This window comes from Cyrtonyx montezumae, unplaced genomic scaffold (assembly GCF_038088225.1).
Source record: "Cyrtonyx montezumae isolate F1298 unplaced genomic scaffold, pur_monq_1.0 scaffold_0, whole genome shotgun sequence".
NCBI lineage: Eukaryota > Metazoa > Chordata > Aves > Galliformes > Odontophoridae > Cyrtonyx > Cyrtonyx montezumae.
Window position 1 is genome coordinate 4,516,476 of NW_027071824.1, and position 25,359 is coordinate 4,541,834.

Sequence of the window (25,359 nt, forward strand, 5' to 3'; positions counted from 1 at the left end):
AGCTAGAACTAGATTGAATCTGGTCAGACCACAGAGATTTGCTGCATTGAGCAAAAAGTGAACCATGTGTTTTGATATTGGTTTTGGTAGGTTGCAATATTCTAATATGTGTGGTAAATTATGCTACATGCTACTGGAGTTGTCAATAGATAAGTCTGGGAATACCGTTCATTTGGAGACACTGTAAAACCAATTATAACACCAGTAGACCTTTAAAGTACCACAAACCTAGACAAGGCTACGTTGTAACATGTCGTCAGCCTGCAGTCCCTGAACGTTTACTTCTAATTAATTTTCTTAATTGCATAACAGTGCACTTCCTAATTACACCTGGGGAACTGCTCTTGGATTGTAACAGTCTTATCTATTGCTTGGATTGTTCTGGCTGTTGCTTTATCAGCGTACTCCCCAGCCTAATTTTGTGCCAGCCTTTATGTCTGTGAGCACAGACTGCTTGGGGAATGCTCAACAGATCCTTCAGCTGATGCAGCTACATCTCCAAGGGCCAGATGGATACCCTTATTCACACTGAGTTACTACTTGAGCAGTGCCATTGAAATCAATGGGATGACTGCAGAGACACTTACCGCTTGATGTAAGGGTTTTGTGAAGAGCTCATACAAAGAACAGCCAGAGGAAGCAGTTCACAGCACACATTCACAGTTTTATTGGTCCTACAATACCCAGGAGATAGACGATGTGTTCTTGAGTGCTATCTAATTTGGAGAGTAACTAAGTCCTAATCAACAGATGGCATACTTCTGAAGCATTGCGTACAGTCAGCACCCAAAGTAGTCATTTCCACGCAACGCTGACAGAAATGAGCAGCCCCACACCCCTAGACACCTCCACAACTCTCCAGCCTTTGTGGCAGGCGTACACAGCAGCACAAACAGGCACAGAAAAGTAATTACAATCAAGCTGTAAAAAGACAACAATCCAAAATCCTGGAGTGAGGAGCCTGCTTTTGTTTTTGAAGGAATGTATGTCCCAGTGCTGACAAATATTTTGGCTGGGCAGTGGCATGAAGAAGCTGAAGTCTGGTTCTTTTTTGCCCCGTTCTCACATTTACTGAAAACATCCCATCATTTCATAATAGTCTTAGGTAGATTTTGTTATTTTTTCCTCCTTTATTTTCACATTTTGTAACGCCTGACTTCTTAGCCAAAAGGTTTGCCAGGAGCTCTCCTCAAAACCTCTGCTTCACCTAAGGAGAAGCAATATTCATATAACATTGAAGAAATAAACTTAAACCCAATCAAAGTATTTTTTACAGACTATTTTATAGAATGTTAACTAAACAGTGGAGCTTGTTGTCACCAGATCTAGCTGGTCTATAGCACTGGGCAAGGCATGAGAAGTGAACAGGCATTATGAATTGTACTCTCAGTGCCCAGTTTTGGCCAGCTATTGAACTGGCTGAAAAATGCTTGAACAATAAAAATTACTCTAAAGCAAAGAATAACTTATAAAAGATAAATTGCTCGTTCCTATAAAATAAAAATAAATCACAAAGTACCAGCTTGAAAACCCTATGATAGCCAGTAAAAATATTTTGCACAATCCCAGTCTTTAGCAATTGTGAATAACCTCTCTGGATCTCAGGCTCTATCCCTAGCCCTCCCCCAAAAATCACCGCACTGGGAACCAGTAGATCTAACCTTCAGATCTGACAATAATGGTGACTGTAGTCCCCAGATCACTTGAAAAAAATGAAATCCCTTCGTAAGTCCTCTTTTCTAGCAGCTCTGGAAAATTACTTCTGGGATGAAATAAAAACCCTTTAGAATTCTAAGTAGATGTCCTGATAGAGATCAGTCCCAAAAGGGAAGAATCTAGGTAGCCTAAGGGACCAATGCTTCTATCTGCATGTTTCTTAGTGAGGATAATTATACAGGCTCTAATGCTTTCTTTTCATCTAGCTGTTTTAACGCAGTAGCACATAGCTTCAGCCTCAGTTTTGTTCTGTTGCCCATTTCAGCAACCAAGATCTGTGAGATGGATCTGCTTTCAAATTGGATATGACGTGTACCAGGTGCTGCATCCATGAGCACCACACAAACAAAATCCAAAAATTGCCTTTCAGCGTTGCTTGATTAGCATTAGTATAGAGCAGCAGCAAGGTCTGCCCAAGCCTCAGGGCACTCGCTCTCTGCAATGCACTTCATACACTGCCAGTGGCTCTTCCACCCATTGTAATTTCTAGGAGCGTAAATGGAGTAAAGCAGGCTGCAAAAGCAATGGATAGCTGATGTTAGGTTAGAGCTTGGGAGGTTTGGGTTCAGCTCTCAGTTATGATGTGAGCAACTTGCATGATTTTGAGAAAAATTAATTTCATATCTCCTGGAGTCTCCATTTTCCGGATCATAAATTGGCTTAAGTTGGAAGAGAACTTAAAGATCATCTATTAACAACGTCTGTCTCTCCCAGCGGTTTGTCTCTCCCATCTACTTGATTGAGATCTGAACTACTGCTCAGTCTGCATTACTGCTATAGATTCAGTTAACTTGTCGAGATACTTCTATCTGATGGTGCAACGTGTCACCCAGATCACAGTGATGAATTTAATCATAGAAGCATTTGAGTTCAAAGGGACCCTAAAGGCCATCTAGTCCAACTCCCCTGCAGTGAACAGGGATACCTACAGCTCAGTCAGGTTGCTTAGAGGCCCGTCCAGCCTGGTCTTGGATGTCTCTAGGGATGGGGCATTTACCACATCTCTGGGCAACCTATGTCAGTGCCTCACCACCCTGACTGTAAAAAACTTCTTACTCATATCCAATCTAAATCTCATCTCTTTTAGTTTGAAACCATTTCCCCTTGTCCTATCACCACAAATCCTGCTAAAGAGTCTGTCTCCTCCTTTCTTACATCCCTTTAGATACTGAAACACCACTATCAGGTTTCCTGGAGCCTTCTCTTCCCGAGGCTGAACAGCCCCAGCTCTCAGCCTGTCCTGATGGAGAGATGTTCTATCCCTTGGATCATTTTTGTGACCCTCCTCTGGATGCACTCCAACAGGTCCACGTCTCTCCTGTGCTGAAGACCACATCTGGACGCAGTACTCCAGGTGAGGTCTCACAGCACAGAGCAGACGGGCAGGATCACCTCCATCAGCCTGCTGGCCACACTTGTGTTGATGCAGCCCAGAACATGGCTAGCTTTCTGGGTTGCAAGGGTACATGGCTGGCTTGTGTTCAGCTTGCCGTCCAACTAGTACTTGCAAGTCATCTTTGGCAGGGCTGGAGTTGAGGTTACACCAAATAAAATAGGCTCTGAAATTGTTTTCAACCTGGACCCTGAGTGACATCTTGCTTTAAGCGAATTTGCACAGTATAAATTGTTTGTGAACTCAATAAATGATTCCTCTGGTGATGTAGGAGGGGTATAAAATCTGGATCACACTTTTCAGAGTTTATAGGAGTGAGGAATAAAAGGTGATAAAATGTGAGTTAACACTGAAGTCACAAGTCTGACTCTAAAGGTCAGACCAGCTAATAAAACAGTCCATTCTTTCCAGTTCTGATTAGGATGCTTTAATCCTTAAAATAACCTCGCTGAATTTACTCTCATATGCCAGTGCCTGTGGCTAACTCTAAAAATAAGTGTGATGCATTTCAGCTTTGGACATCAGTTGAACTACAGGGATCACAACTCACCATGTGGGTTAACACCCTTAACCCAGAGTGACTGATTCAGTCTGATTTATCCTTGCTGAAATGTTCTCATTTTGATAGTTCACATTCCAATTATCTCTATTTCCTTCATACATGTGGAATATATTATGTCCATACCTATCCTAAATGCAGTACTTTTTCCTCTCTAAACAGATATGGGCAGGTTGCAAAAGCTACAAGGTGTTGATTTTGCTGAACTCTAAATTAGAGCTAATTTCTGAGCACTTGTAAATAATTCTGTGAATTTGTTTTAAAAACAAACTCCATTGAAACACACTAAATAGGTATGGACCTTTTCAGATAAAAATGTAAAGCTTACAATAACCAAATTTGAATATAGTAGGGATAGATAGGTTTTTCTCTTTAGAAGAAAAAACAAAACAAAACAAAACAAAAAAAACCATGCAAAATGATAAGGAGAGTAAAGATACCTAAAAAGTCGTTTAGAATAAGGAGTTTCCCCTGTTTTTCCAGATGATTGCACCTTTTATTTTCAACTAAGAAAGAGGTACAATTGGGTTCAATACAGTCATTCTGCCAGTGATTTCTATCCATGGCTGCCCACTGGAGCTTTCTTGCAGAGACTCTTCAGGAGCTGCCAGAACAACACTGATAACAAGCAGGGACTGTGCATGGCACTTCCTTGCCTGCACTGTGGGTGAGACAGGCACCCCATCTGAGTCTTCCAGCTCTGCACCCCATGGCAATGAGCCTGACCTGGTGAGCCATGAGCCAGACTCCTCCCCACAAAGACCCATGGTCCTATGGGCAGGGTTAGCATGGGGTATGAAGGCAGATAAGCTGCTAGAAATTCAAGCACATGGTATCGAGTGTCATTATGCTGTTTTAGGATTAGTGTTGTGTTTTATAAGCAGCCGACTGTCACAATGAAAAATGTTTACATTTTGAAGCATAAACAAAATTTTTTTATTGCTAGTTTGAATCCTATGGATTTGCAGTGCCCCAAGGCCAACATTCATACCATTAATATATTCATTTCTTAGTCTGGTTTTATTTATTTGTTTATTTATTTTGCTTAGTTGATAAACATCTAGTGTACCTGACCTGAGCAGCACAAAGTACATTTCAGCTGGGTAATTTTAATGAACTGTGGGAGGCTGGGAGACGAAATCAGGAAGTATTTGAAGACAGTGCTTGTATTTCACCTGGTGTTGTGGCAGCTGAAATTAAGTTCTCATTAATATTGTTCACTGCCAGTAATAAGTAACTTTACTGACCTTTGATTGTAGTTTTTCAGTACACATCAGAAGTCAAATAAGACCATGGAGGTATGTCCAAGGGGCACCGTGGAGAGAAAACACAGAGATTATTACTGTGCTACTCACACAATGTACGTGCTTTTTAACCACAGTTCTTTCCTATCTCCTACCCTCGGGCAGCCTGAAGCTAATAACTCTGTCATCTAGAGGTAACGTAACACTGATCATTATAACGTCACTAAATAACAAATTTTAAGTTAATTATATCACATCCTAATAAGACCAGCTCTGGTTGACTCTTCACTTAGAATCATAGAATCATTTGAATTGAAAGGGACCCATAAATTCTGCAGCAGAAATGCTGAGTCACAGCCTGAACCAGTGATGGAGCACCTGGTGCGAAGGCAGGGCCAACCCAGGGGAGCTCAGCTGCATGCAATGTACCTGAGTGATCAGAAGGGGTGGAGCCAGGGTACAACCATTCTCACAACTCTTTTAAGGGTTGGCAGTGGAGGTAAGGGGATCTTGTTGGAGGTCTTTGCATACCTGAGGCCTTTGGAAGGTAAGCAGGTTGTTTTTTTTGTTTGTTTCTTTGTTTTGTTTTTTTGTTCCGTGCCTATGGCTGTTGTATTTGAAGGGCTCCTCAATTGCTGCAGCTTAGGATGTTATTGCTCTGTGGTCATTGCTGTGCTTTCCATTGTGTTACAGAGGTCACCTAGTCCAGTTGCCCCATCTATAGTTCAATCAGGTGCTCAGAGCTCCTCCAGCCTGACCTTAAGTGTATCCAGGAATGGGGCACCCACCACCTCTCTGGGCAATGTGTGCTGGTGTCACCACTCTGACTATAAAAGACTTTTTCTTACATCCAACCTAAATCTACCTACTTCTGGTCACTTTTTCTGATTTTTTTTTTCAAAGATTAAATCCTTTAATTTTACAAGAAAAGCTGTGCGTGGTTGCACAGCAGAACATTTTTCTAGAGCAGGAAAAAAAGAGTGCCTGTGACTGTTTACATGCTGACATAGTCTGTGAGCAGGAAGAATCACACTCAAATTACATAGGGTGGCTATCTTCCTGACGGGCAGATCTTTTGCTCCAGGAAGATGAAACATTGCCTCCTCAGCAGTATTCTACTGCTTGTGGTATGAGAGATCTCTCTCAACAGCTGTTTACTTTACAGTTTCTTTCAGTAAAATTTGAATCTACTTAAGATAACTGAGCCTAATGATTTAATTGGCAACTATCTTTAGATGTTGTCAGAAAGTTTGATCTCAATTCAAGGTTGATAATAGTAAGAGTGAATTACAGAACTGAGTCTCTTGTTGAAGGAAATATGTTTAATGTCCTCCCAGAAGGAGGAAGCACATCATGGCAGCACAACAGCTTACAAGAGCAAAGACTGTGTACAGGATGGAAAATAGTGGTTTGCCATTAGATTTAAATTGCATCTTTACTGCTTATACCAAGTATGAAAACTCAGTGTATCACAGATACATAGAGTGATGCATGTGCCACAAGGAAATGCTCTCAAAAGGAAGTTTTTGCTTCTAGGTTTCTTTTTAGTAAGACTGAGGCAAGGTGTTATGGGATGCTTGACTTGTTTTACTTCTATATATTGTCTTAATTAAGAGACATTCACAGGGGCATTACATGGTTGCTTAAGTCCAGACTGTAATAGGCTACTTTGAGGTTGCGGAGATATTATCAAGATAATATGCTTTAATCAAAGCTTCTGAAGTTACACACTACTGCTAGTAAATGTACAGATTTACAGCTCTTGCATCACCCTGATTTTTGTGTTCCTGGGAAACCTGTGCTGTCCCAAGTAGAAACTGCAAGCTTGCAGCTTTCTGCATCAGGGAATGAGCTGAAACAGAAGTACCATGACCCTCGGCTCTCACTTCATACCCCTAGTTGCTAACATATGTTTTGGACATTCCCCAGATGACTCTTTAACAGGATGTACACTGGTGCTTTTTGTCCTCTACAGAAAAATGAACAATGACAATGCTTTTGTCAGGGAGCTGATTTAGAATGTATGTTATTACTCAGCCTTTCCACAGAGGAACAGTAGCTTTGGCTGTAATGTTGCAGAGGCACTTTCTTATTCTCACTAAACTGCATAGGTTGCATGTTATTTTTTTTTGTGTGTGTTGTGTTAGACAGGACTTTTGCCATATCATCCTGAAACCCAAACAAGCAGAGAGCGTTTCAGCCTTGTAGCTTGAATCTAGCAACTATTTAAATCTCAGTGGCCCTGAAAAGGGTCTGAAGGTAAGATCCACACCACTGTTGCCTCTGGACTGTTGCTGGTAGTACAATGTGGCCCCTTGAAGGGGGATTCCAAGTATTTCTCTCTCACAGAATATCCTGAGTTGGAAGGGGCCTATAAGGATCATTGAATTCAACTCCGCATGGCACCATACAAAATCTGAGGGTGTTGTTCAAATGCACCTTGAACTCCAGCAGCCTGGGGCTGTGCCCACTGCCCTGGGAAGCTTGTTGTGTGCCCACCGCCTTCTGGAGCAGAACCTTTCCCTAACCTCTATCTGACCCACCCCTGGTGTGGCTCCGTGCTGTTCCATTGGGCCCTGTTGCTATCACTAGAGAATGTTTTGCCATTTCTATGACAGAGGGCTACAGTGACCTTGAACAAAACTCCATCTCAGTTCTCCTTTCATAAAATGTGAGCAACACAAGCCTGCTAGAAGAATTGTGAAGGATGAACATTATCATAGTGGCAGCTGTGAGTGTACCTTATGTAAATGACTTCTCAAACACACAGAAAATTCAGGCTCAAAATGGCTACAGAAGTAGGTTGATTTAAAAGTGTATAGTCCAGCTGCCCCAGCTTTTTGGGATATTTCAGAATTATATTCCAATGGAGGACACTGCAGGAGTAGGCAGTGCAATGCATTTGCAGGCTCAGACGTGCTGGCTCGCATCAGTGCCCTTTACTATGTAGGTCTGGCTGCTGGTCAAAGGCTCCTTCATCCAAGCTCAATAAATTAAGTTCACGTTGTTGAGAAATGCCCACTCTGCATGCATCTGCTGCTGCTTCTCTCTTGTTAGACTAATGAGGACAGGCTAAACACATTTTAAGTTTGCTGCAGTGTTCACAGTTGTGCTCTTGTAGAGGCTTGACAAAAAGCTCCCCACGTTAGGGCCAAGCACAAAAGCTTTTCCATAACAGTTTTTGATATGATCAGGTACCATGAACTGATGATTATATTTGGTAAGAAAAGGGAAGACTATTATCACAGAAGTGCTACTTCCTGGGAGGGAGAGGGTTGTGTCCCTCTCACCTCTAATGGTGCAATGGGTTGCACAGAGCTGCAACAGCAGTTTCATTTAGTTTGCACAGATGGGCTGAACTCAATATTTTGTTCTTTTTAGAAGTGTTATTTTAAAAAGTAGTTTTAAAGAAACTCTACCCCTTGGGAGTAGTACTACCTTCTTTCCCCTAGATGAGAAGGTAGTGCTCTAGTCTTGAAGTGAACTGCTACCAGGATGCACTTGTGACATTTCCCTGACACTGTCAATAAGAGATGATATGTTGTAAACATCACTGCTTTTCTGCCTCTGGGAGCAGTCAAATCTAGACGTGGCAAGGAAAAAAATAAAAGCATGTAACAGGAGCAGGGCTATGGGGGTGCTGAGAGCTAGAGACCTCAAATATTCAGGCTTGTATTTTTGCACAGTCCTTCAAGCTAGTGCTAGATGAATTCAAAATATAGTGGTGCTCTGATTTGCTATCACTTAGTACATGCAGTGCATTTTATATGTATGAAGCAGTTTTCCACAGCAGTGGAGAACCAGTCTCTGACAGAGATCACTGGTGCAAAGATAGACTTTGAAAACAAGAGGCAAGGAAGTTTCTGGTATGAAGGTGAAGAACTGATGTGTGACTATGGCCTTGAGAAAGAAGAAATGACTGTTGCTTATGGCAAGCAATCAAAGCAATTCATCTGTCATCTAGTAGGTTATTAGAAGATGGGTACATGGGATTAAATGAAAGGTATGAGAGATGTTAATTGAATAACATGGAGAATCCAGTGATGGGTGCAGAAGGAAAAGACCTTCACAGTGGCATTTTGCAAAATGTTAAGTGTGAAGACAAGGAGAAAAAGGGGGCAGGGCTGTTTTTTTTTCTTTCTGTTATATCTGAGGTTTTTTTGTCTTCACATCAGGGGGTCTGCTGAAGCCTCTGTGTCTGAACATGGGGAGGTTTTCATTGAAATGCTATATACCTTTGAAGGAAACACAAAGCACTGCTTTATATTTACAGATCTGGTACAAAGCACAGGAATAACAGACTATGAGAACGGCCATGGCAACCAGATAAGGTACGAAGAGTTTCTAAATCCCAGTGGCCCAATGGATAATGATGCTGGAGGCATATTCATTCTGTAATTTGTATTCAAAGCCTGAATGTTACACTGAGACCATTTCTTGCACCTGGAATTCAGAACAGGCCCATTAAAAGATACAGTTGGAAGTTAACAGATATTAAGGGATAAGGGATCACATCCATGTGAGATGAGTCAATTCAAGGTTTAATCTTCTCCAAATAATATACAGCAATCTATACGAGGAAGCGAAAATTTCACAGGTGAATTAGGAAAGATTTGCTTTTTCTTATAACACAGGAATTAATAGGAAAAACATAAAATTAGTTATCAAAATAATTGATGGGAAGAACATCTGTGCACAATGTATAATTGAATTTTGCACCTCCTTGCCACAGGATGTTTTGGAATTGCAAATAAAAATAGGCTGAAGAAGTAATTAGACAGAATCAAGGAATAAAGGTCTCTCATGGGCTATTAAGCTTTGGGAAGCTGGAGCAACCTCCAGAAATCCCTGAACTAGTGACTGTCAGTAGAGTGAGGAGAGAGCAGGGGAAGGAGCACACTATGCTCATCCTGCTCCTTATGCTCTTCTCCTACAAATCTTTTATCGCTCAGACTCAGAGACAGGATGCTGAGCTAAACAAGCTTTTGCTGTGACCCTGTGTGGCTATCCTCATGAATTATACAAGACCAAATCCCATACACGCTATGGATGCAGTTCACATCCACGCAGAGCACTGGCTTCTGGCCTTGCAAATTCTACTGAATATTTACAGTGAGAATTTAAGGAGAACCTAAGCAGCTGCATTCACATGATCCCATTTCACCCCACCTGGAATTACATGCTGCTTCTTCTGTGAGTGTTCTTTGGCTTGGGTGTAATTTGATATGCAATTAGTCAAACATCCTCTCCTGCAATATCTGTCCTGTTGTGAACAATTAGCGTTGCATAAGGGAATGTGTTCTGAGGCTCAAATCTTGAGGATTCCTGTCAATTTGCATTGACAGCATGCTTATAAGAAAGGAGCAGACAGCTCCAGCTGGAATTGAGTGGTAGCAGCTACAGAGGCAGCCACACACCAGCCCACAGATCATCTATTTCTTGCTCACATTCTCGGTGTTGCCTGCTTAAATTATCCTTTTGTTTTTATATATATTTATCTAAGTAATTAAATATGCTTAAATGTTCAGAAATACACGTACCAATATTTCAGTTGTGGATTAAGCTTGCAGTAACATGTGAATCACAGAAAAGAAAAGCTTCAGGACAGTTTCTCCTTGTCAGAGGACAGAGGGGCAGTTGGTGGAAGGCTGAACTATGTTGATCCCTGGGTGGTTGGATGGTCTGAGAGCAAGCTGCCTGAAAGAGGGAAAACTTGTATCATCTTCATTTTGTTTCTGACAGTGGTTCTCATGGTGGTGAGTTTTTTTTCTCCCCATGAAATCTGCTCATGAGTAGCTGGGTATGTTATAAGCCCTTGCAGAAATTATTTCTTAAAAACATGCAAAAAACTCTTCTAAATTGGCCCTCAACCAGACTTGTAAGTTCTGAGGGAGAGCAGGAAGAGGTCCTAGTTTTGGTGCTTGGAGCTCATGTGTTGGAGATGCTGTCTTTTCTTAGCTTTGTAAAGCCATTTAGCTGCGTTCTGGAAGTAATTGGCTTTTAGTACTCCAGCTAATCAGATCCCTTCTTGGTTTACTCTGAGCTAATTAACTCTCATCGTTTCAAATTATTCCCAGTGCAGCTGATCACCTAAAGACCTCCAGTCTCTGTGCAGCAGCTGCTGTCCATTGCTGATAACCTGAGACATCCTCCTTCACAAGATGTCTTCTGAAACAGAACTAGAGCAAAGAGCTGAGCAGTGCCAGAGTACTGCACTAAATAGCAGTCTTTTCTGTAGCTGCAGATTTTTGCTCTCTGGGGAACACTGCCTACTACTCTGGATGATGTTTTTCTATTATACATGCTGCAAAATGTTACCAGGAAACAAGACTCCATGCAAGACAGCTTAGCTTGATCAAATGTCTTTGGCCTTCAGTGGCTGATGATCTGTGTGGTACAAGACTACAGCATTACACAGGGTGCAGAATGCAACAGTTTTTCCAGCATGAGCAGAACTGCTGGGTTATACATTGTGCTTTTCTGTACCTCTTAGGCAATGGTTCTAATGCAAGGTATGGTTGAAGTAATTGAGGATATAAGAAGAAATCAAAGTCAGAGAACAATGTTAAAGCACAGGAACTGTTGTTTCCAATCCCTTTGTAAATGTCAGGCACTGGAGAACACCAGCTATTTAGTGCTAATAGATACGATGAAGTGGGCTGTTCTTCAGAAAAGTGAGTTACAGCCAGCTCGTAAGCTTGGGTTAAGTGTGATTATGAATACCACCTCAGCAGTCACATATTTCCAGTGTCAGTTGTGAATGTTTGATTCCTGAAAACACACAAGAGAGTCACAGAGAAGCTAAAGAAGTTGATTTGTCTGAAAAGCTTACCTAGTTTTGTTCTCTCTGATCCTAAAATAAAGGCTGTAGTTTGCCGGTGTTATTACTTCAATTCCAAGCCTGATGCTCAGCACTGTATGAGGAAATACTGTCCTGAAGTCTTCTCTTTGTCAAGGAATGATGGTATGCATTCAGGAGTTTGAGTTTCTCTCCACTCAACTGGTTGTAGAGAATCCCTTTCTATCTTTTTGTTACACTTGCGTATTATTTACATGTCAAAGGTTGACATTAAAGTCTCCAGCACTGGAGTCAATTTTTTTAGTGTCGGGGATTGAACAGACTTAACTTCTAGGAAAGTGTCTCTTCTCTGAAAACCATCCCAAACTTAGATCTAAACTGCTGCTGCAATCAGAAGAGTCTGAAATTTGTCTCTGGATCTGAGTGTTGCAGCGTGGCCTGCTAATCTGTCCATTATTAACCTTCCAGATGGCAAGCTGAGGCGGCATACTTCTAGAGATGGGTGTACTGTGAATTTTTAATGAATAGTCACTGACCTTTAAGAGCTAAGCATGGGAATCTACGTACTGTGCCAGGCACCACAAATGTCCTAGGAAACTGCAAATGCTAGCTGGAGTGTTGGAAAATACCTCTGTTTTTTTCCAGAAGATAGGACACTTTTTCTAATGAAACTACAGCTGTCTACCTCAGATTTTAAATGCTGTTTATCTACTTTTCTCTTAGATATCCTAGCACTTTCTTGCAGGTCATGTCATGATGCTTGGATGACTTTCAAGTTTGGATTGATCGGAGTCTCCAAATATGTCCTTGAGATTTACTTGTCCCATGGCATGCATGGTGAGTTAATTGACTAATTAAGGTTAAACAGAAATGTGAGGTGATAGTTAATTGGGAGGAAGTTTTTAATTGTTTTTCTTTTCTTGCTCACATCTGTTTTGTGTAACCTAAATTACAAGTCATGGAAGTTAGTATTCCTCACTGAGCTTCATTGTTAGGTTTTAATGATGAACTTGCTAACACTACTGATTCCATATATCTGTGAGACTTGGCTATGAGTGAAAGAATACTTTGACCTACTGTTAGTAACAGTTGCATGTCCTCTTGAGCAGGCCAACATAATAAATACTTCAGAGGTTGCTTTATTTTAGTCTTTTCCCGGAGCTGATTGAAAGCGGCCTCTTACTACACATCTTCTAGGTGTGTTGACCACAGGTTTTCCTGAGGCCAGTGATTCCTTTTCTTAAGAGTTTTGCTTATAGAAGCATGCATACCACAAGGAAGCCATAGGGATTACATCAGTCCTGCTGTAAGCGCTGGTTTGAGTGCTAGGGCTGTTGATCAGTGTTGGAAAGAAAATTTGTGGTTGAGCCTGATTCTGTTTTGAACCCCCCCCCCCCCCCCCCCAAAGAAGCAGTGAATACTTTGAAGTATTTGGCTCATGCTGTACTGCTCCATTGGTATAATTTGCCTTGTACATTAACTACATAGTCCTTGAAGATGCAGCCCCACTAATTTGGTAGTTTGTAGTACACACTTCATCATAGACGCAAATTTCTCAGACAAAATAGGTGTAATTTGCACAATGCCTTGACATAAAATGGATACCTGTTCCAATTACATCCAGCCTATTAGATAAAATGGCTGGAGGCAGAGTCAGGATCATTACCTGAGCTCCAGACCAGTAACTAGCTAGAAGGATCTGAATGGAGGAGATTTCCACAGTCATTTAGTCTCACCCACCAACCTTTGCCAAGAGAAACTTGATCTATGGTGAGGACCAGGGGATAATTAGATTTCCACCCCCACAACTTCTGAATCGTTATGACTTAGCATGGCCAGTTCAGCTGAACTGAGTTATCCTGCTGTTTAGGGATTCAACTAAAGAAAACTCATTATATAAATGCAAAGTAAAATGCATTATCAATTGATACAGTAGCCTTTTCCACAACAGAAAGGAATTAATAATTCCTAGCTCATCCAATTGTCTTTGTACTTAAAAGGCTGCAACAAAAACACTTCTGTTATAGAAACAAATTCATTTAGCTATACCAGTGCAGAATTGCCTGTTTGCTCTATTCAAACATAAAAGTCTTGTTCTGTGCCATAAAATTCAGTCATACAGTTTTTGAAAGGAAATAAATGGTCTGAATACTGAGCTATTAAAATCCTCTGTTGCAACACAGGAAAACAATCCCATACAAGCTGAGTATCTTCATAACAGTGGGAACTGTGGTACTGCACAAGAACCTGGAAACTTACCTCCTAATCTTGATAAGTTACACAACAATGAAGGGCAGAGTCCTAGATCTCATCATTAGGAAGAATATGTTCTACATTATTTACTGCAGACAAAATAGTAAATATGCACTGTGGGGGAAGTTAACATTTTTCGACATTACTAGTGATCCTGTATGTCTCTTAAATTTTGGTTATTCTGTCTGTCTAGAAAATATCTTACTGTTTTCAAGCTCAACTAGATGAGACCATTGAGATTTATATGAAGTAATCTTTTTACTGTTTGTGTTGGGATTCACATTAGAATGTGGGAATGTTGGGCAGTGCTCTCAGAAGTTATTTGTAGAAGAGTTAGTGAACTGTAGATATATAATGGCATATTTTTGTAAGTGGGCGTGAGTTAGAATTTCTATTTTGAGTATTCTGCTTTGGGCATTTTAGTACTGCTGGACATGACAGCTTATGAGGTTTTAAATTCCCATTTAAGTTAAATATAAAGCTTCCTTTTTTGAGCTTTGGGGCTTAGTGGGTTTTTTGTGTGTGTTGTTGAGTTAGTTTGTTGGTTGGTTTTGTGTTGTTATTACTTAGTCTGTGTAGACAGTATAGAGAATCAGCAGCTTCCCAGCTATTCTCTCGCAATGAATGCAATTCAGACTACTTACTAGGGAAAGACATACCCAATTTGCCGAGATTGATTGGATTCTCCAGTGACTGTACACTCAAAGAAAACATAAACCCAAGTATTTGTGCTAAAGGGTACAGTTTTATAGCTTTTTGAGTGTTCATTATCAAGTTTACTATTCTATATACGATTGTTCATTTTTCTAGGAGATTAGAGTGCTTTCAAATTTATTTCAAGACTTTTTATTTGTACAGAAGATGGATGTAACAAGCTGATGTGCAAACTGGAATCTTTAAGTCATTGCTTCCATCAGAAACCACTTGATCTTTCCATGAAAATAAGCACATAACTGTTTCTCCCACAGCTTTCTGACCCATCAGAGTCAAACTTTATAAAGAGCAAGACATTTCTACAAGACATAAACACTGTTATGTGATTTGATTTTAATGGATTTTGTCCTTCAGTTTGAATGGAATTGCAGATTGTCTTCCACAAATTCTGTACAGCGGACAAGTATTTGTTACTCACAGAACTTTTTTACTGGTGGCTATGCAGAGTCTTTAACCTTCCAATTCATAAATCTGTGTTTCTCAGATGGATTCTCTGAGGAGTCAGTAGACTTTCAGAATTCCTCAGTGCCATTAGTGCCAATGTGCCACTGTCTTCTTGCTTTTCTCTTCAAAGCTGGGGTCTTCCCTCAAATCCTTAGGCAGATTAATCTATTCTCATAGAAATCAATTACTATAGTCTCTGATAAAAAAAGCAAACTTTCCTGTTTAAGCTAATGGAATGGTTTTAAGTAGAAGAGGGGAGATTTAGATTAGATGTTAGGTAGAAATTTTTCTCTCAGAGGGATGTTGTAGATGCATCATCCCTGGAGGTGTTCAAGGCCAGGCAGGATGGGGCCCTGGACAGCCTGATCTAGTGCTTGATTTAGTGGTTGGCACCCCTACCCCCATCAGGGAGTTGGAAATGAATGGTCTTGAAGATCCCTTCCAACCCAAGCCACTCTATGAAATACAAAGTTGATTGCTTCTGATCTTTCATCTAAAGAGAAAACCAGAGCCACTCTGCCAGAGATAAAATTACTTCAATGGAAAACTACCACTAAACCATCACTGTTCTTTGTAATTATTTTCTTTCACAAAAAGACTTTTCTCTGTAATACACAACTTCAGTTTTAGGCTGCTCAAATAAAGCACTTCAGCATAAATGAAAATAAAATGAGGATTCCGCTATGCAAACCTGACTTCTATTATCTCACAGATCAACTTTCCCAGAATTACTGTTAGACATTAAATTCCTCAACAGCTTTTAACGGTATAGTAAGGGTGTGACAATGATGAGATAAAAGGCAGATATGAGTGACAGTCAAAGAACTAAATCTTTTTCTAATCTTCTTGAGTGTAAATCCACTCACTTCAGCTGTGTAACTCTTGAGAGTGATTCCAGTGTGAGAAAACAGACTGGAGATGCATTGACTCTTTTTTGTTGTCTTCTTTTTCCTTACATTTTTACCTGGTAGTTACAGCACTGTACAAATAAGGTGAATCTGTGTACCTCAGCTAGGACGTTGCTCTTTGAAATACTGGTATCTGTGATCAGACATAAGAGGTATAATCATCAACGGGACTTGTGTGGGTACGAATGGAAGAGCCTAAAGGTTTCAGCAACAATCTTTTTACTACTGAGAGGAAAGGTAAATCCTCATGAATTTCAAAAGACCTGTGATCTAAGACTCCAGCAGGCAAGTAAAGCTGTCATGGTTTACCTGCCCTTACTTAGATAACGCTGAGAATCATAGAAATGTAGAATCATAGAATGATTTGGGTTGGAAGGTACCATAAGGACCATCTAGTCCAACCCTTCTGCCCTGAGAAGGGACTCTTCCTGCTAGACCAGGTTGGCTAAAGCACCATCCAACCTGGCCTTGAGTACTTCCAGGGATGGGGCATCCACAGCTTCTCTGGGCAACCTTCTTTCAGTTTAAAACTGTTACTCAGTCCTGTGACTACGCTCTCTGATGAAGAGTCCCTCCCCATCTTTCCACTAGGCTCCCGTTAGGTACTACAGTGCCAATCCAATACTCCATAAGGTCTCCTTGAAGCCCTTCCTCTAGGCTGAACAAAACCAACTCTCTCAGCCTGTCTTGTGGTCCTCCCCTTGACTGGCTCTAACTGGCCTATGTCCTTCTTGCAGTAGGGGCCCCCAATCTGGACAGAGTACTCTAGAATAAACAAACTTCTGTAGGACAGGAAAGTCTCTCTCTATCAGGACAGTTAACCTTCTGTTTCTCCTTCCACACGTACTGTTTTTACACTTAGAAAAACCATGTTGTATCTGTTCTCTTTCATCATTTAATTCCTTCTACATACTAACTTCTGAGTATATTGACCAGTTTAAAATACAACATGGAAAAAGAAATGGAATTGACAAAGATAGTGACATTTGTGTTTTTCTGTGTGGAAGTCTGAGTCTGGACAAGGAATAAAGGTCCTGAATCTACACTACTATAGAGCAGCAGGTGAGCAGAACCACATTACAGGTTTTGTGGAGCACTAGTGGCAATGGCTGGGATGTTTGCCTTAGCACAGCCAAGACTGCCAAAAGAGGTGCTTGGGTTGGCAAGAGGAGCTGAGGGATGAAGACACAACATCAGTTGCATGTCTTGTGGAACAGCTCATCAATCCATCATCATCGGTGTTTGGGACATACTCTGAGCACCCCATAAATTGTTATGACTAAAATTGCTCTAGTCAGCATGGCAGCATGTTAGCATTAAATCACCACTGTATATAATACAGAAGGTAAAACCCCTAAATCTTTTAAAAGGTTTGTTCTTTTGACTAGTAATTTCTCAGTCTTGTAAGAAGCTGAGATATAAGAGTTTTCTGGCAGAGAAACAGTAGAGAGGTAGCTTCTAACTGCATTTCTAATGAATTATGAACATTGAAATGACTTATTTCTTCTTTCTTTAAGCTAACCTTGGCCCTGATACTGTGATTAAATCTGTACAGAGCCCTGCTCCCTGATACATACCCTTTCTGGATATGATTTTTTTTTCTTGCCTAAGATATATATATATCAAGATTTTTGTGTTATGTACATGCTTTGTTGCGCTTGTTTTCCATCTTCTGGATGTGCTTGTAGACATGACTGTGATCATCAGTATTTGCAAATAACTTTTTTTCAGTGTTCCCTTACATTTCTCTTGGGCTCCACCTAGTTTGGGTTTCTCACCGGTGCTGCAGATCGTATCCTAAAAACTTGACTCAAATCTCAAAGAAATAAGAATATTTCTTAGGCCTTGAATAACTGAGAGAATGGTCTGTTGGCTTACTTCAGCACAGCTCTGCTCCTCCTGGTTCAGGCGGCTTTCAGTTTTGCTTTTCCTATGCTGATATTTTTCCTCAGGGGATTCAGTAAGTGTTGCCTAGAAACACCTGTGTCTCAGAGACAACAGAAGCGCAGCGAAATAGCCACAGAATCAGGTATGTGCAAAAAGCCCATCTGTTCCCAGCAAGCTGAATTTGAGGAGGTAATGACATAAATATATTTATACTAATCAAAATGCTCTTCGATTATTTTTCTCCTCAAAGCCTTTTAACAGCAGCTCACATTGCCCACAAATTTACTAGTGAACCTTATAAATTTAATAAGTGCCAGTGCATTAGTATAATATTCTGCTAGCTTCTGAATCAGTATAAGTTTTAATTACTGAAATTATGCAGTTGTAGAAATAATTTAATGAAATTATTCTTCCTATTTGCATTCATGGGCTCTCTTTATTCAGGCATTGTGAGAAGTACTAAATTGCACTGTGCTGTGGTAGAATAACTCAGCGATGTAACTGCTGAAAGAGTGTGCACGCTAATAGCTTCAGCTCTGAGCAAAACCAAACTGCAGGGAAGTACTTTCAGCACATTGTAAGGAGGTTTAAATGTAGCATATAGCTTTTGAAGTTGTGATCTTTTGTCTTCTTTTGATGGACCTATGACCTTGGCATAGAAAAATTATTTGTGTGAAGCTAAGAGGGCTAGTTTTTGATTCTAGTGAAGTCCTTAGTGTAGCAGCTCTTGCATTCCCTGGTGCAGAATGTGTCCCTTGCAGGTGAAGGTTTCTGGATGATACCTTAATTAAACTGCATTCTCTCTATTCTTAACTGATGTCTATTTATTTCAAAACCAATTATTTTGTTATGTTTTCCCCGTTTAAGAAATATCTTCGCCTGAATGAGACTGTAAGCTCTTAGGGGCAAAGACCACATGTAATGAGATAATGATGTATTTGCTAAATATTATATTAGGAGGGAAGTTTGTGATTGCAATATTGGCTGAATGTTTGTGATTTATTTTCAGGTATAGATGAAATTTTACAGTTTATCCCACATTTGCAGTCATAAATAATCTTTGTTCTCAGATTCATAAATAAATCATCAGCTGAAATCCATCCTGCCACCCAAACGGTCTTAAATTATCTCTGACTCGACTGTGACAGATCAAACAAGAACTCCTTGATTCAAGTCACTTGCAACAAAATTTCACATACACAACTCCTCTCTTCTACACGAGCTTCGTGTATGTGGAAAAACTGCAACAACCTCTGAGGCTCTCACTTCAAAGGCACTTTTAGAAAAAGTGATAATGTGAACTTAGAACATCCATCCTACACCAAGTTGATTCTGAACCCTTCTATGACAAAGAAAGTTAATTGGACCAGAGAGCAGTGGTCAACCAGGGAATGGTATTTGCTACTTGCGGTACTCAAAATGGGCAAAAAGAAAACAGGCTTTAATACATCTCAGTAGCTCAGAAGAACTGGTTTCCTAAAGGGGAAGAAAATCCAGTGAGACTTGTAGTGAGAACAAAAGCATCATAAAGAGCAAATATGATTGAGAACTGTGAGCTCTTTCAAGGTGAGTTCAATAAATAGCCAAAAAGCTGTGATGCCATGATTCCAATGCCATGAAAGATGACAGAGTTAGCTGAAAGGCCTTCTAGAATCTGAAAAAATGACAGCAGCAATTAGGAATAAGAGTTGATAGGTGATCAATTAAAAAGGATAACAGAAGAGTCAATTATACAAGAGAATTTGTGAAGTGTGGAAAATGGAGAGCAGGGGGAAAATAAGGCAATGAATTATTTGATGGATGCAAATGAGGCAGCTAGTGATTGTATTAGGAGCAAGGTGTGTACAGGGCAGTGGTAACTCCCTAAAAAGATAGCATTGGAGCTGGTGGCTGCCATCACCTAACACAGCGTAATCATTTTGGAAAGGGTCAGGCCTGCTCCAAGCTTCTCAACAGTGAAAGCAAGCCTGAGATTTGTTGCTCCAGAAGAAGAGGAAACACCTTCCAAGAGAGGACTGTCCATTTGTCCTTGCTTTTTCCTTACTGCTGCTGTCCTCTGGTAGCTTGAGCAGGTCCAGATCACAGTTAAGAAAGTATTCTTCCAGGAGGAATCAGTATTTGGAAGTTGAAATTCAAATTGGATAGCTGAGGATCTTATATCCACGTGGAAAGTGATTAACTTGTTTGAACAAGCTGCTGCAAGATAATGGGATGCACTTATTGAAACACAAGTGTAACCAAGCACCAGTACTCTTCAGCATGCAGAACATACTGGGCTAAATGAGAGAAACGTAATGGTCAGTGCCATTTAGAAGGTCTGATTAAAAAAAGATAAATTTAATGTTAAATTAAAGAGAGCCTATCTTCTCCAGCCAGTGCCATCATCACCACTATCCATGACCCCAGCCATGCATACAATATCTAATGTTTTATGCACTAAAGATGCGTTAACATTGGTACCCTGGAGAAGTAAGTTTGTATTTCAGTTTGTGCTCTACACTTTGAGGAGAGCAAGCACCTTGCATAAATTAACATTAATGCCTAATTAGAAAGAGGAGTAATGCCTTAAGATGGAACTAAACTTAATAAAAAGGAATAATTAATATTATGTCAATTAACCTGTTGATGGAGTCTAGACCTGGATGGATTCACTTTCCACTAGCAAGTATAAAGATCTGGATGCATTCTACAGGGATCCAAATACCTGAAAGCCATCAAACAGTCAGTTCAAGGTAGTTCTGTTATTGCTATGAGTTTCAGGGTGCCTACAGCATGTAAGAATGGTGATCATGACTTTTCTAGCTAGCTTTAGATTTGTTATCAACTTACCTGAACATACTGACAAATAATAAGTTACAAAACACAGAACCAAAGATGGAGAATGGGTCACGTACAGAGAAAACCTGGATGAACCTGAGCTGTTGTCTGTACTGAGAGCCAAAAGAATGGCTGATACAGCCAGCACAGCTGAGTGGCAATATGCCTATAGCTGCATTAAGCTACTTTTTGTGGCTACATGAAAAAGTAGAAAAATAAAAAAGGAAATTAGAGCTGACAACAGCTCATATCCAGAATTCTGCTTCTTCGAAGTCTCCTGATGTCAAGAACTACCCAGTACATTTTTCTGTGAATAAATCAGTTCTTATCAGATTTGTATTTGACCACATGTTGTGTAGTTAAGTAAACGCATGGCATTTGGTTAGGATAGAATCCAAAAACATCAATAATTTAGGAAAATGTTATATGCTGCTAGATAACTTTGACATTTTATTCATCTGTTTTCCTTCTTTCAGGATAGTAAGGGTATTTTCAATGGAAGGGCTCTTAAAAAGCAGCCTCTGTCTTGCCAGGGCCTCTCAAAGAACAGGTGTGAATGCATCTGCTTTGTCTCTTCCCTTCTCTCATGGTAACTCATCTCCAATCCCTCTTTCCTCTTTTCCTGTAGTCCTGAAGGAATATGTAAAGCTGCTCTTCATGGGAGGAAAAAGGTAGCACACAATTTTCTACTTTGTTAGTGGTTATTCACATGCTTGAAGGCAAACACAGTGCGCACAGGCTCTGTAGGCAGGAGGTCCACACACCTGTATCCTGTTGGGCCACGCAGCCTGTTCCTTTTGCACCTGTGTGAAAAGCTCAGCTGGTCAGCTTGTGTAAGGGAAGGCACAAGTTTTTACTTAAGGGTGATGTGTACCATTTGTGTTTAGAATGGCGTTGCAAATCAGATGCTGCGTTTTGCATTTGCTCTCCTCTTGTGTCATGGGATGAAAAGTGCTCATAATAGATTTAAATTGTTTCAGATCCTGGAACTGCTTCTCTTCGCATTCTTCTGGCGGAATTTACTGCCTAATGGAAAGCAAAGGCCAAGCACAGTCACAGCAGTGGTGGTAAGTACAATTTGGCAGAAAAGAACCTAAGTCTTCATGTGCTCATGAGCAAACCTTCCAGTAAATCCTGTGCAATTCAGACATCCAGTTATTCAGGTATCACTTATTTTTTTCTGTAATCTCCTCTAAACCATACTGATGGCAATAAAAATAAGTATAGTTCCATGTTAATTAAATTGTGGCTCTTGTTAAAGGGCTCTTTAGATTAGAATTTTTCATTAGTTACATAAAAAAGGTCGGAATGAAACAAAAGCATAGTGCTTTGTTTTACTCCATCTTCCCTATGCTACCAGTTTTTCTAACAGTTAGTACTAATTGGTAAAACTACATTAGTTTTCTCATTAAAAATGTTGGTGAATTGGCCCCAGATGTGGTTTTATGGTTATAAGTGATAGTGGCTCAATGAAAGATAAAGATTTCTCCTATCATATTGCCTTTAACATCTGGATGCCATCACACCCAAGCAACAGTGACAAGGAAAAGCCTAGGTGCCAGCCCTGAGTGTTGGCAGGATCAGGTCTCAGCAATTTTAGGGCTGCTTTTCTTGAGCCATGATCGTTGTTAGTGGTTCAGAATTTATCAAAATAATTATTCTCCTCATCACATATCTGTTCTTGAAAGTACACTTATGAGGCAAGCTTCTCTTCAAAGCAATCACCTTAAAGCACTCTGTTAAGAATAATTGCTTTCCTGCAATCCCTGCAATTACTGTAGGGACAGCAATCATCTTCTTCAGGAAGACATAGGTGAGAAAGATGGCTTTTCTAGACAAAGGATGATGAGATCAAGATCTCCAGTGCAAATCTACCCAGAGAAGTGTGGGGGAGCCTCTTGTTGACACAAACATGGCAGTATTCTGAAAAGAAGGGTCTCCAGGTGTGCTTTGATAGGGACCAAAACACACTTGGAGATAAGTGGAAAATACTCAGAGACTTATTTGTTCATGAATATTAATGTAAAGACTTCAACGTTAATGCTAAGGAAGGTAAAACATTTTGTTGACAATATTCTGTTATATTCACATGAGTTAATGATGCACACCTTTTTTTAGTGAAATCTAGGCTCATTAATTCTTCTAAGTTAAAACAAAAATATAGCATGCTCCACATATGAAGAAATTGCATGAAAGTTTTATCTGATTTCCAGAGAAGGTTTAAACTGATCTGGCGAGGTCAGCAATGATTCACATGTTTGTTTGAAAGTGTTTGAAAACTTGAACCTGGTAAGAATACAAGAAATATCACATATCCCAGGTTATTATCTGCCATAACTGCATGACAAGATCCTTGTTAAATCTTAGCTCTTAATAGTGTTGTGCCTTGTGAGGCATTCAGAATTCTTTTTAGCATGCCACTGGCACAATTCTCCTTATTTTTATCTGTGGAATTTTGTTTAACAGTGTGATTAAATGGGCCAGGGGGCTGGGAAGCAATTGCTCTTTCCTGTGGCCCATGAAAAAGGACGTTGGGTTGTGGCCAGGAGGTCTGGAGGACATATGGCAACAATATGGACTCACAGCCTGGAGTGGTGCCCTGCCTGCCAAAGCTCAGTGCCAGTCACTGCCATTTTAGATTTTAAAATAATTCATTGCAGGCTTCTGAGTTAAACTGCGCTTTTCCTCATGGACTGAGCACCCCTATACTCATTCAATTGCAAGTAACCTGTCTTGCTGTCTTTTTTACTGTCTCACCCTGCCACAAATAAATTGTCCCATTCTTCTTAGGTCCAGTCACCACTGCATCCTCTTCATCCATACTGGAATCCAGCCAAAGAACCTTCCCAACAGCTGCATCACTGGGGCAATTCCTTCTGACTTTGATCATGAGCAGGTAAAATCCAGCTTCATCTTCCAATACGTAACTTTTTGGGCTGTGTTTGCTAGGAAATTGAAGGTGCTCACAACACTCCTAGGCAGTGGGTACAATTGCCACAGGAGGGCTGATGTCCATATCATTAACGTTATTTACTTTCCAAAACTGAGAAGCTGTAGGCAGGCTACCACCAGGAAATGATCTCTGGCCAAATTCTCTCCCAAACCAAGCTTGGAAATTTTAGGTAGCTCAAGCTAATACTGTGATAATTTAATACAGAAAAAAATGAGTTTTAGTATCCTAGAACTGTCTGATGTTACAATATACAACTCATATAGTTGCAGTATGCACTGACAAAAGCTAGGAGGGAGAGGTTTGGAATCCTTCAGACCACAGAATTTCCCAGTTTCTTGATGAGAGCTCTGAAGTTATTCAACAAACACGGGCAGGACCACATTATTCTGAGCAGAGCCTGACCTAGTTTGCACAGTTTGCTCTGCGGAAATCCTGAGCTGGCTGGCACTCAGAGTGCTCTGCTGGTGCCAGTCACACACGGCCCTGTGTGTGTTCCCTGGTTCTGGGCAGGCTCAGGCCTGCCAAATATGATCTTACATTACACCACAAGGCCAAGTCACCTATCTGTCATGATATAATGGCCTGTGAGCAGACTCTATGTGAAGTGTTGTGGAATGGGATTGGTGTTCAGTTCTATGCAGAGCTTCTGTTACTTGGCCTGGAGAGAGGGATCACTTTTGTGATTGGATGTTTGGCTGCATGTTTTGATCCAGCAGAAACACGCACCCAGATGGAGCTGACTGCAGAATCAGGGGTTAAGGAGGATCTATCAGCATAGATGTTATTTCACCCACTTCTTCTTCTTCCAGTCTGTATCTAGGTGTAGTGCCCCCATCCATGCTGCAATCTTTGCATTTTAATCTGTGTGAAACAAGAGTGGTGCTACCTTGCTAAGGACATTACCTTCTGTTAGCTTTGATTTTTGAAGTCAAACCAGTGACGTAAAGAGAAGGATCTCCTATTACAGATAACAGAAATTGTGGTTTTATTGCTCAGTCCTGCCACCTGTAGTAGCCGACAGCTTACTGCCTCGGAAGCATCTGTCACATAATTGCACCTATGCCCTATTTGCTCAGGTAATGAGACCTGTCAGTAACCTCACTGGGGTGGCTGAGGGGGTGAACATCACCAGTCATGTTAGGGTAAGAAGGCTCTGCAGCTTCCACGTTTTCCTGTTTAAAAAGGGCAGCAAAGTGGTAAAACAGTCACTAGGCTGAAAATTGGCAACATACTTTCCTTTTCTTAATGGAAGGAAGACTTGTTTCCCTATGAGATGCCTGTTCTCTGCAGGGGAGAGTATAAAGAACTACGCTTCTTACACTGCTCTTTGAACTGATGCACAATGTGCCGACTTGAGTTTAAATCCCTCTCAAATTGCTTTGAGCTTGAAGTGGCCAGCATCGGGTAGCTGAAACTCGAAAGGCACTCATGCTTCTAATGGCACAGAAGAGTTACACCAGAGCATCAGGGTGTGCTATTTTCACAATAGGGCTGTTGGCAGGAGCATGCACATCTGTGAATGCGGCCTTGGTTTGGGAAGTTTTGTCGCTAGCGTGTTCTCTGTCGTTCTCGTCGTGACCTTTAAGCCGGTTTAAGCGGACTTCCATTCGGGACAGAATTTCATTGGGATCTCGCGTCGCTCGCTCGCTGTCCCGTCCCTTCCCTGCCCAGA

At 40.7% G+C, this 25,359-nt stretch overlaps 1 protein-coding gene across 1 annotated transcript in view; it reads left to right on the forward strand.

Annotated features, from left to right (window-relative positions):
* Positions 1-21,789, forward strand: part of LOC136052167 (calpain-8-like) — a 56,438-nt gene extending 34,649 nt beyond the window's left edge. The window contains exons 21-22 of the mRNA XM_065742278.1: positions 12,435-12,548; positions 21,715-21,789. Of these exons, the coding sequence (XP_065598350.1) occupies positions 12,435-12,443 (9 nt within the window). The 3' untranslated portion in view covers positions 12,444-12,548; positions 21,715-21,789. The remainder of the gene's footprint in view (positions 1-12,434; positions 12,549-21,714) is intronic.
* The last annotated feature ends 3,570 nt before the right edge of the window (positions 21,790-25,359 follow it).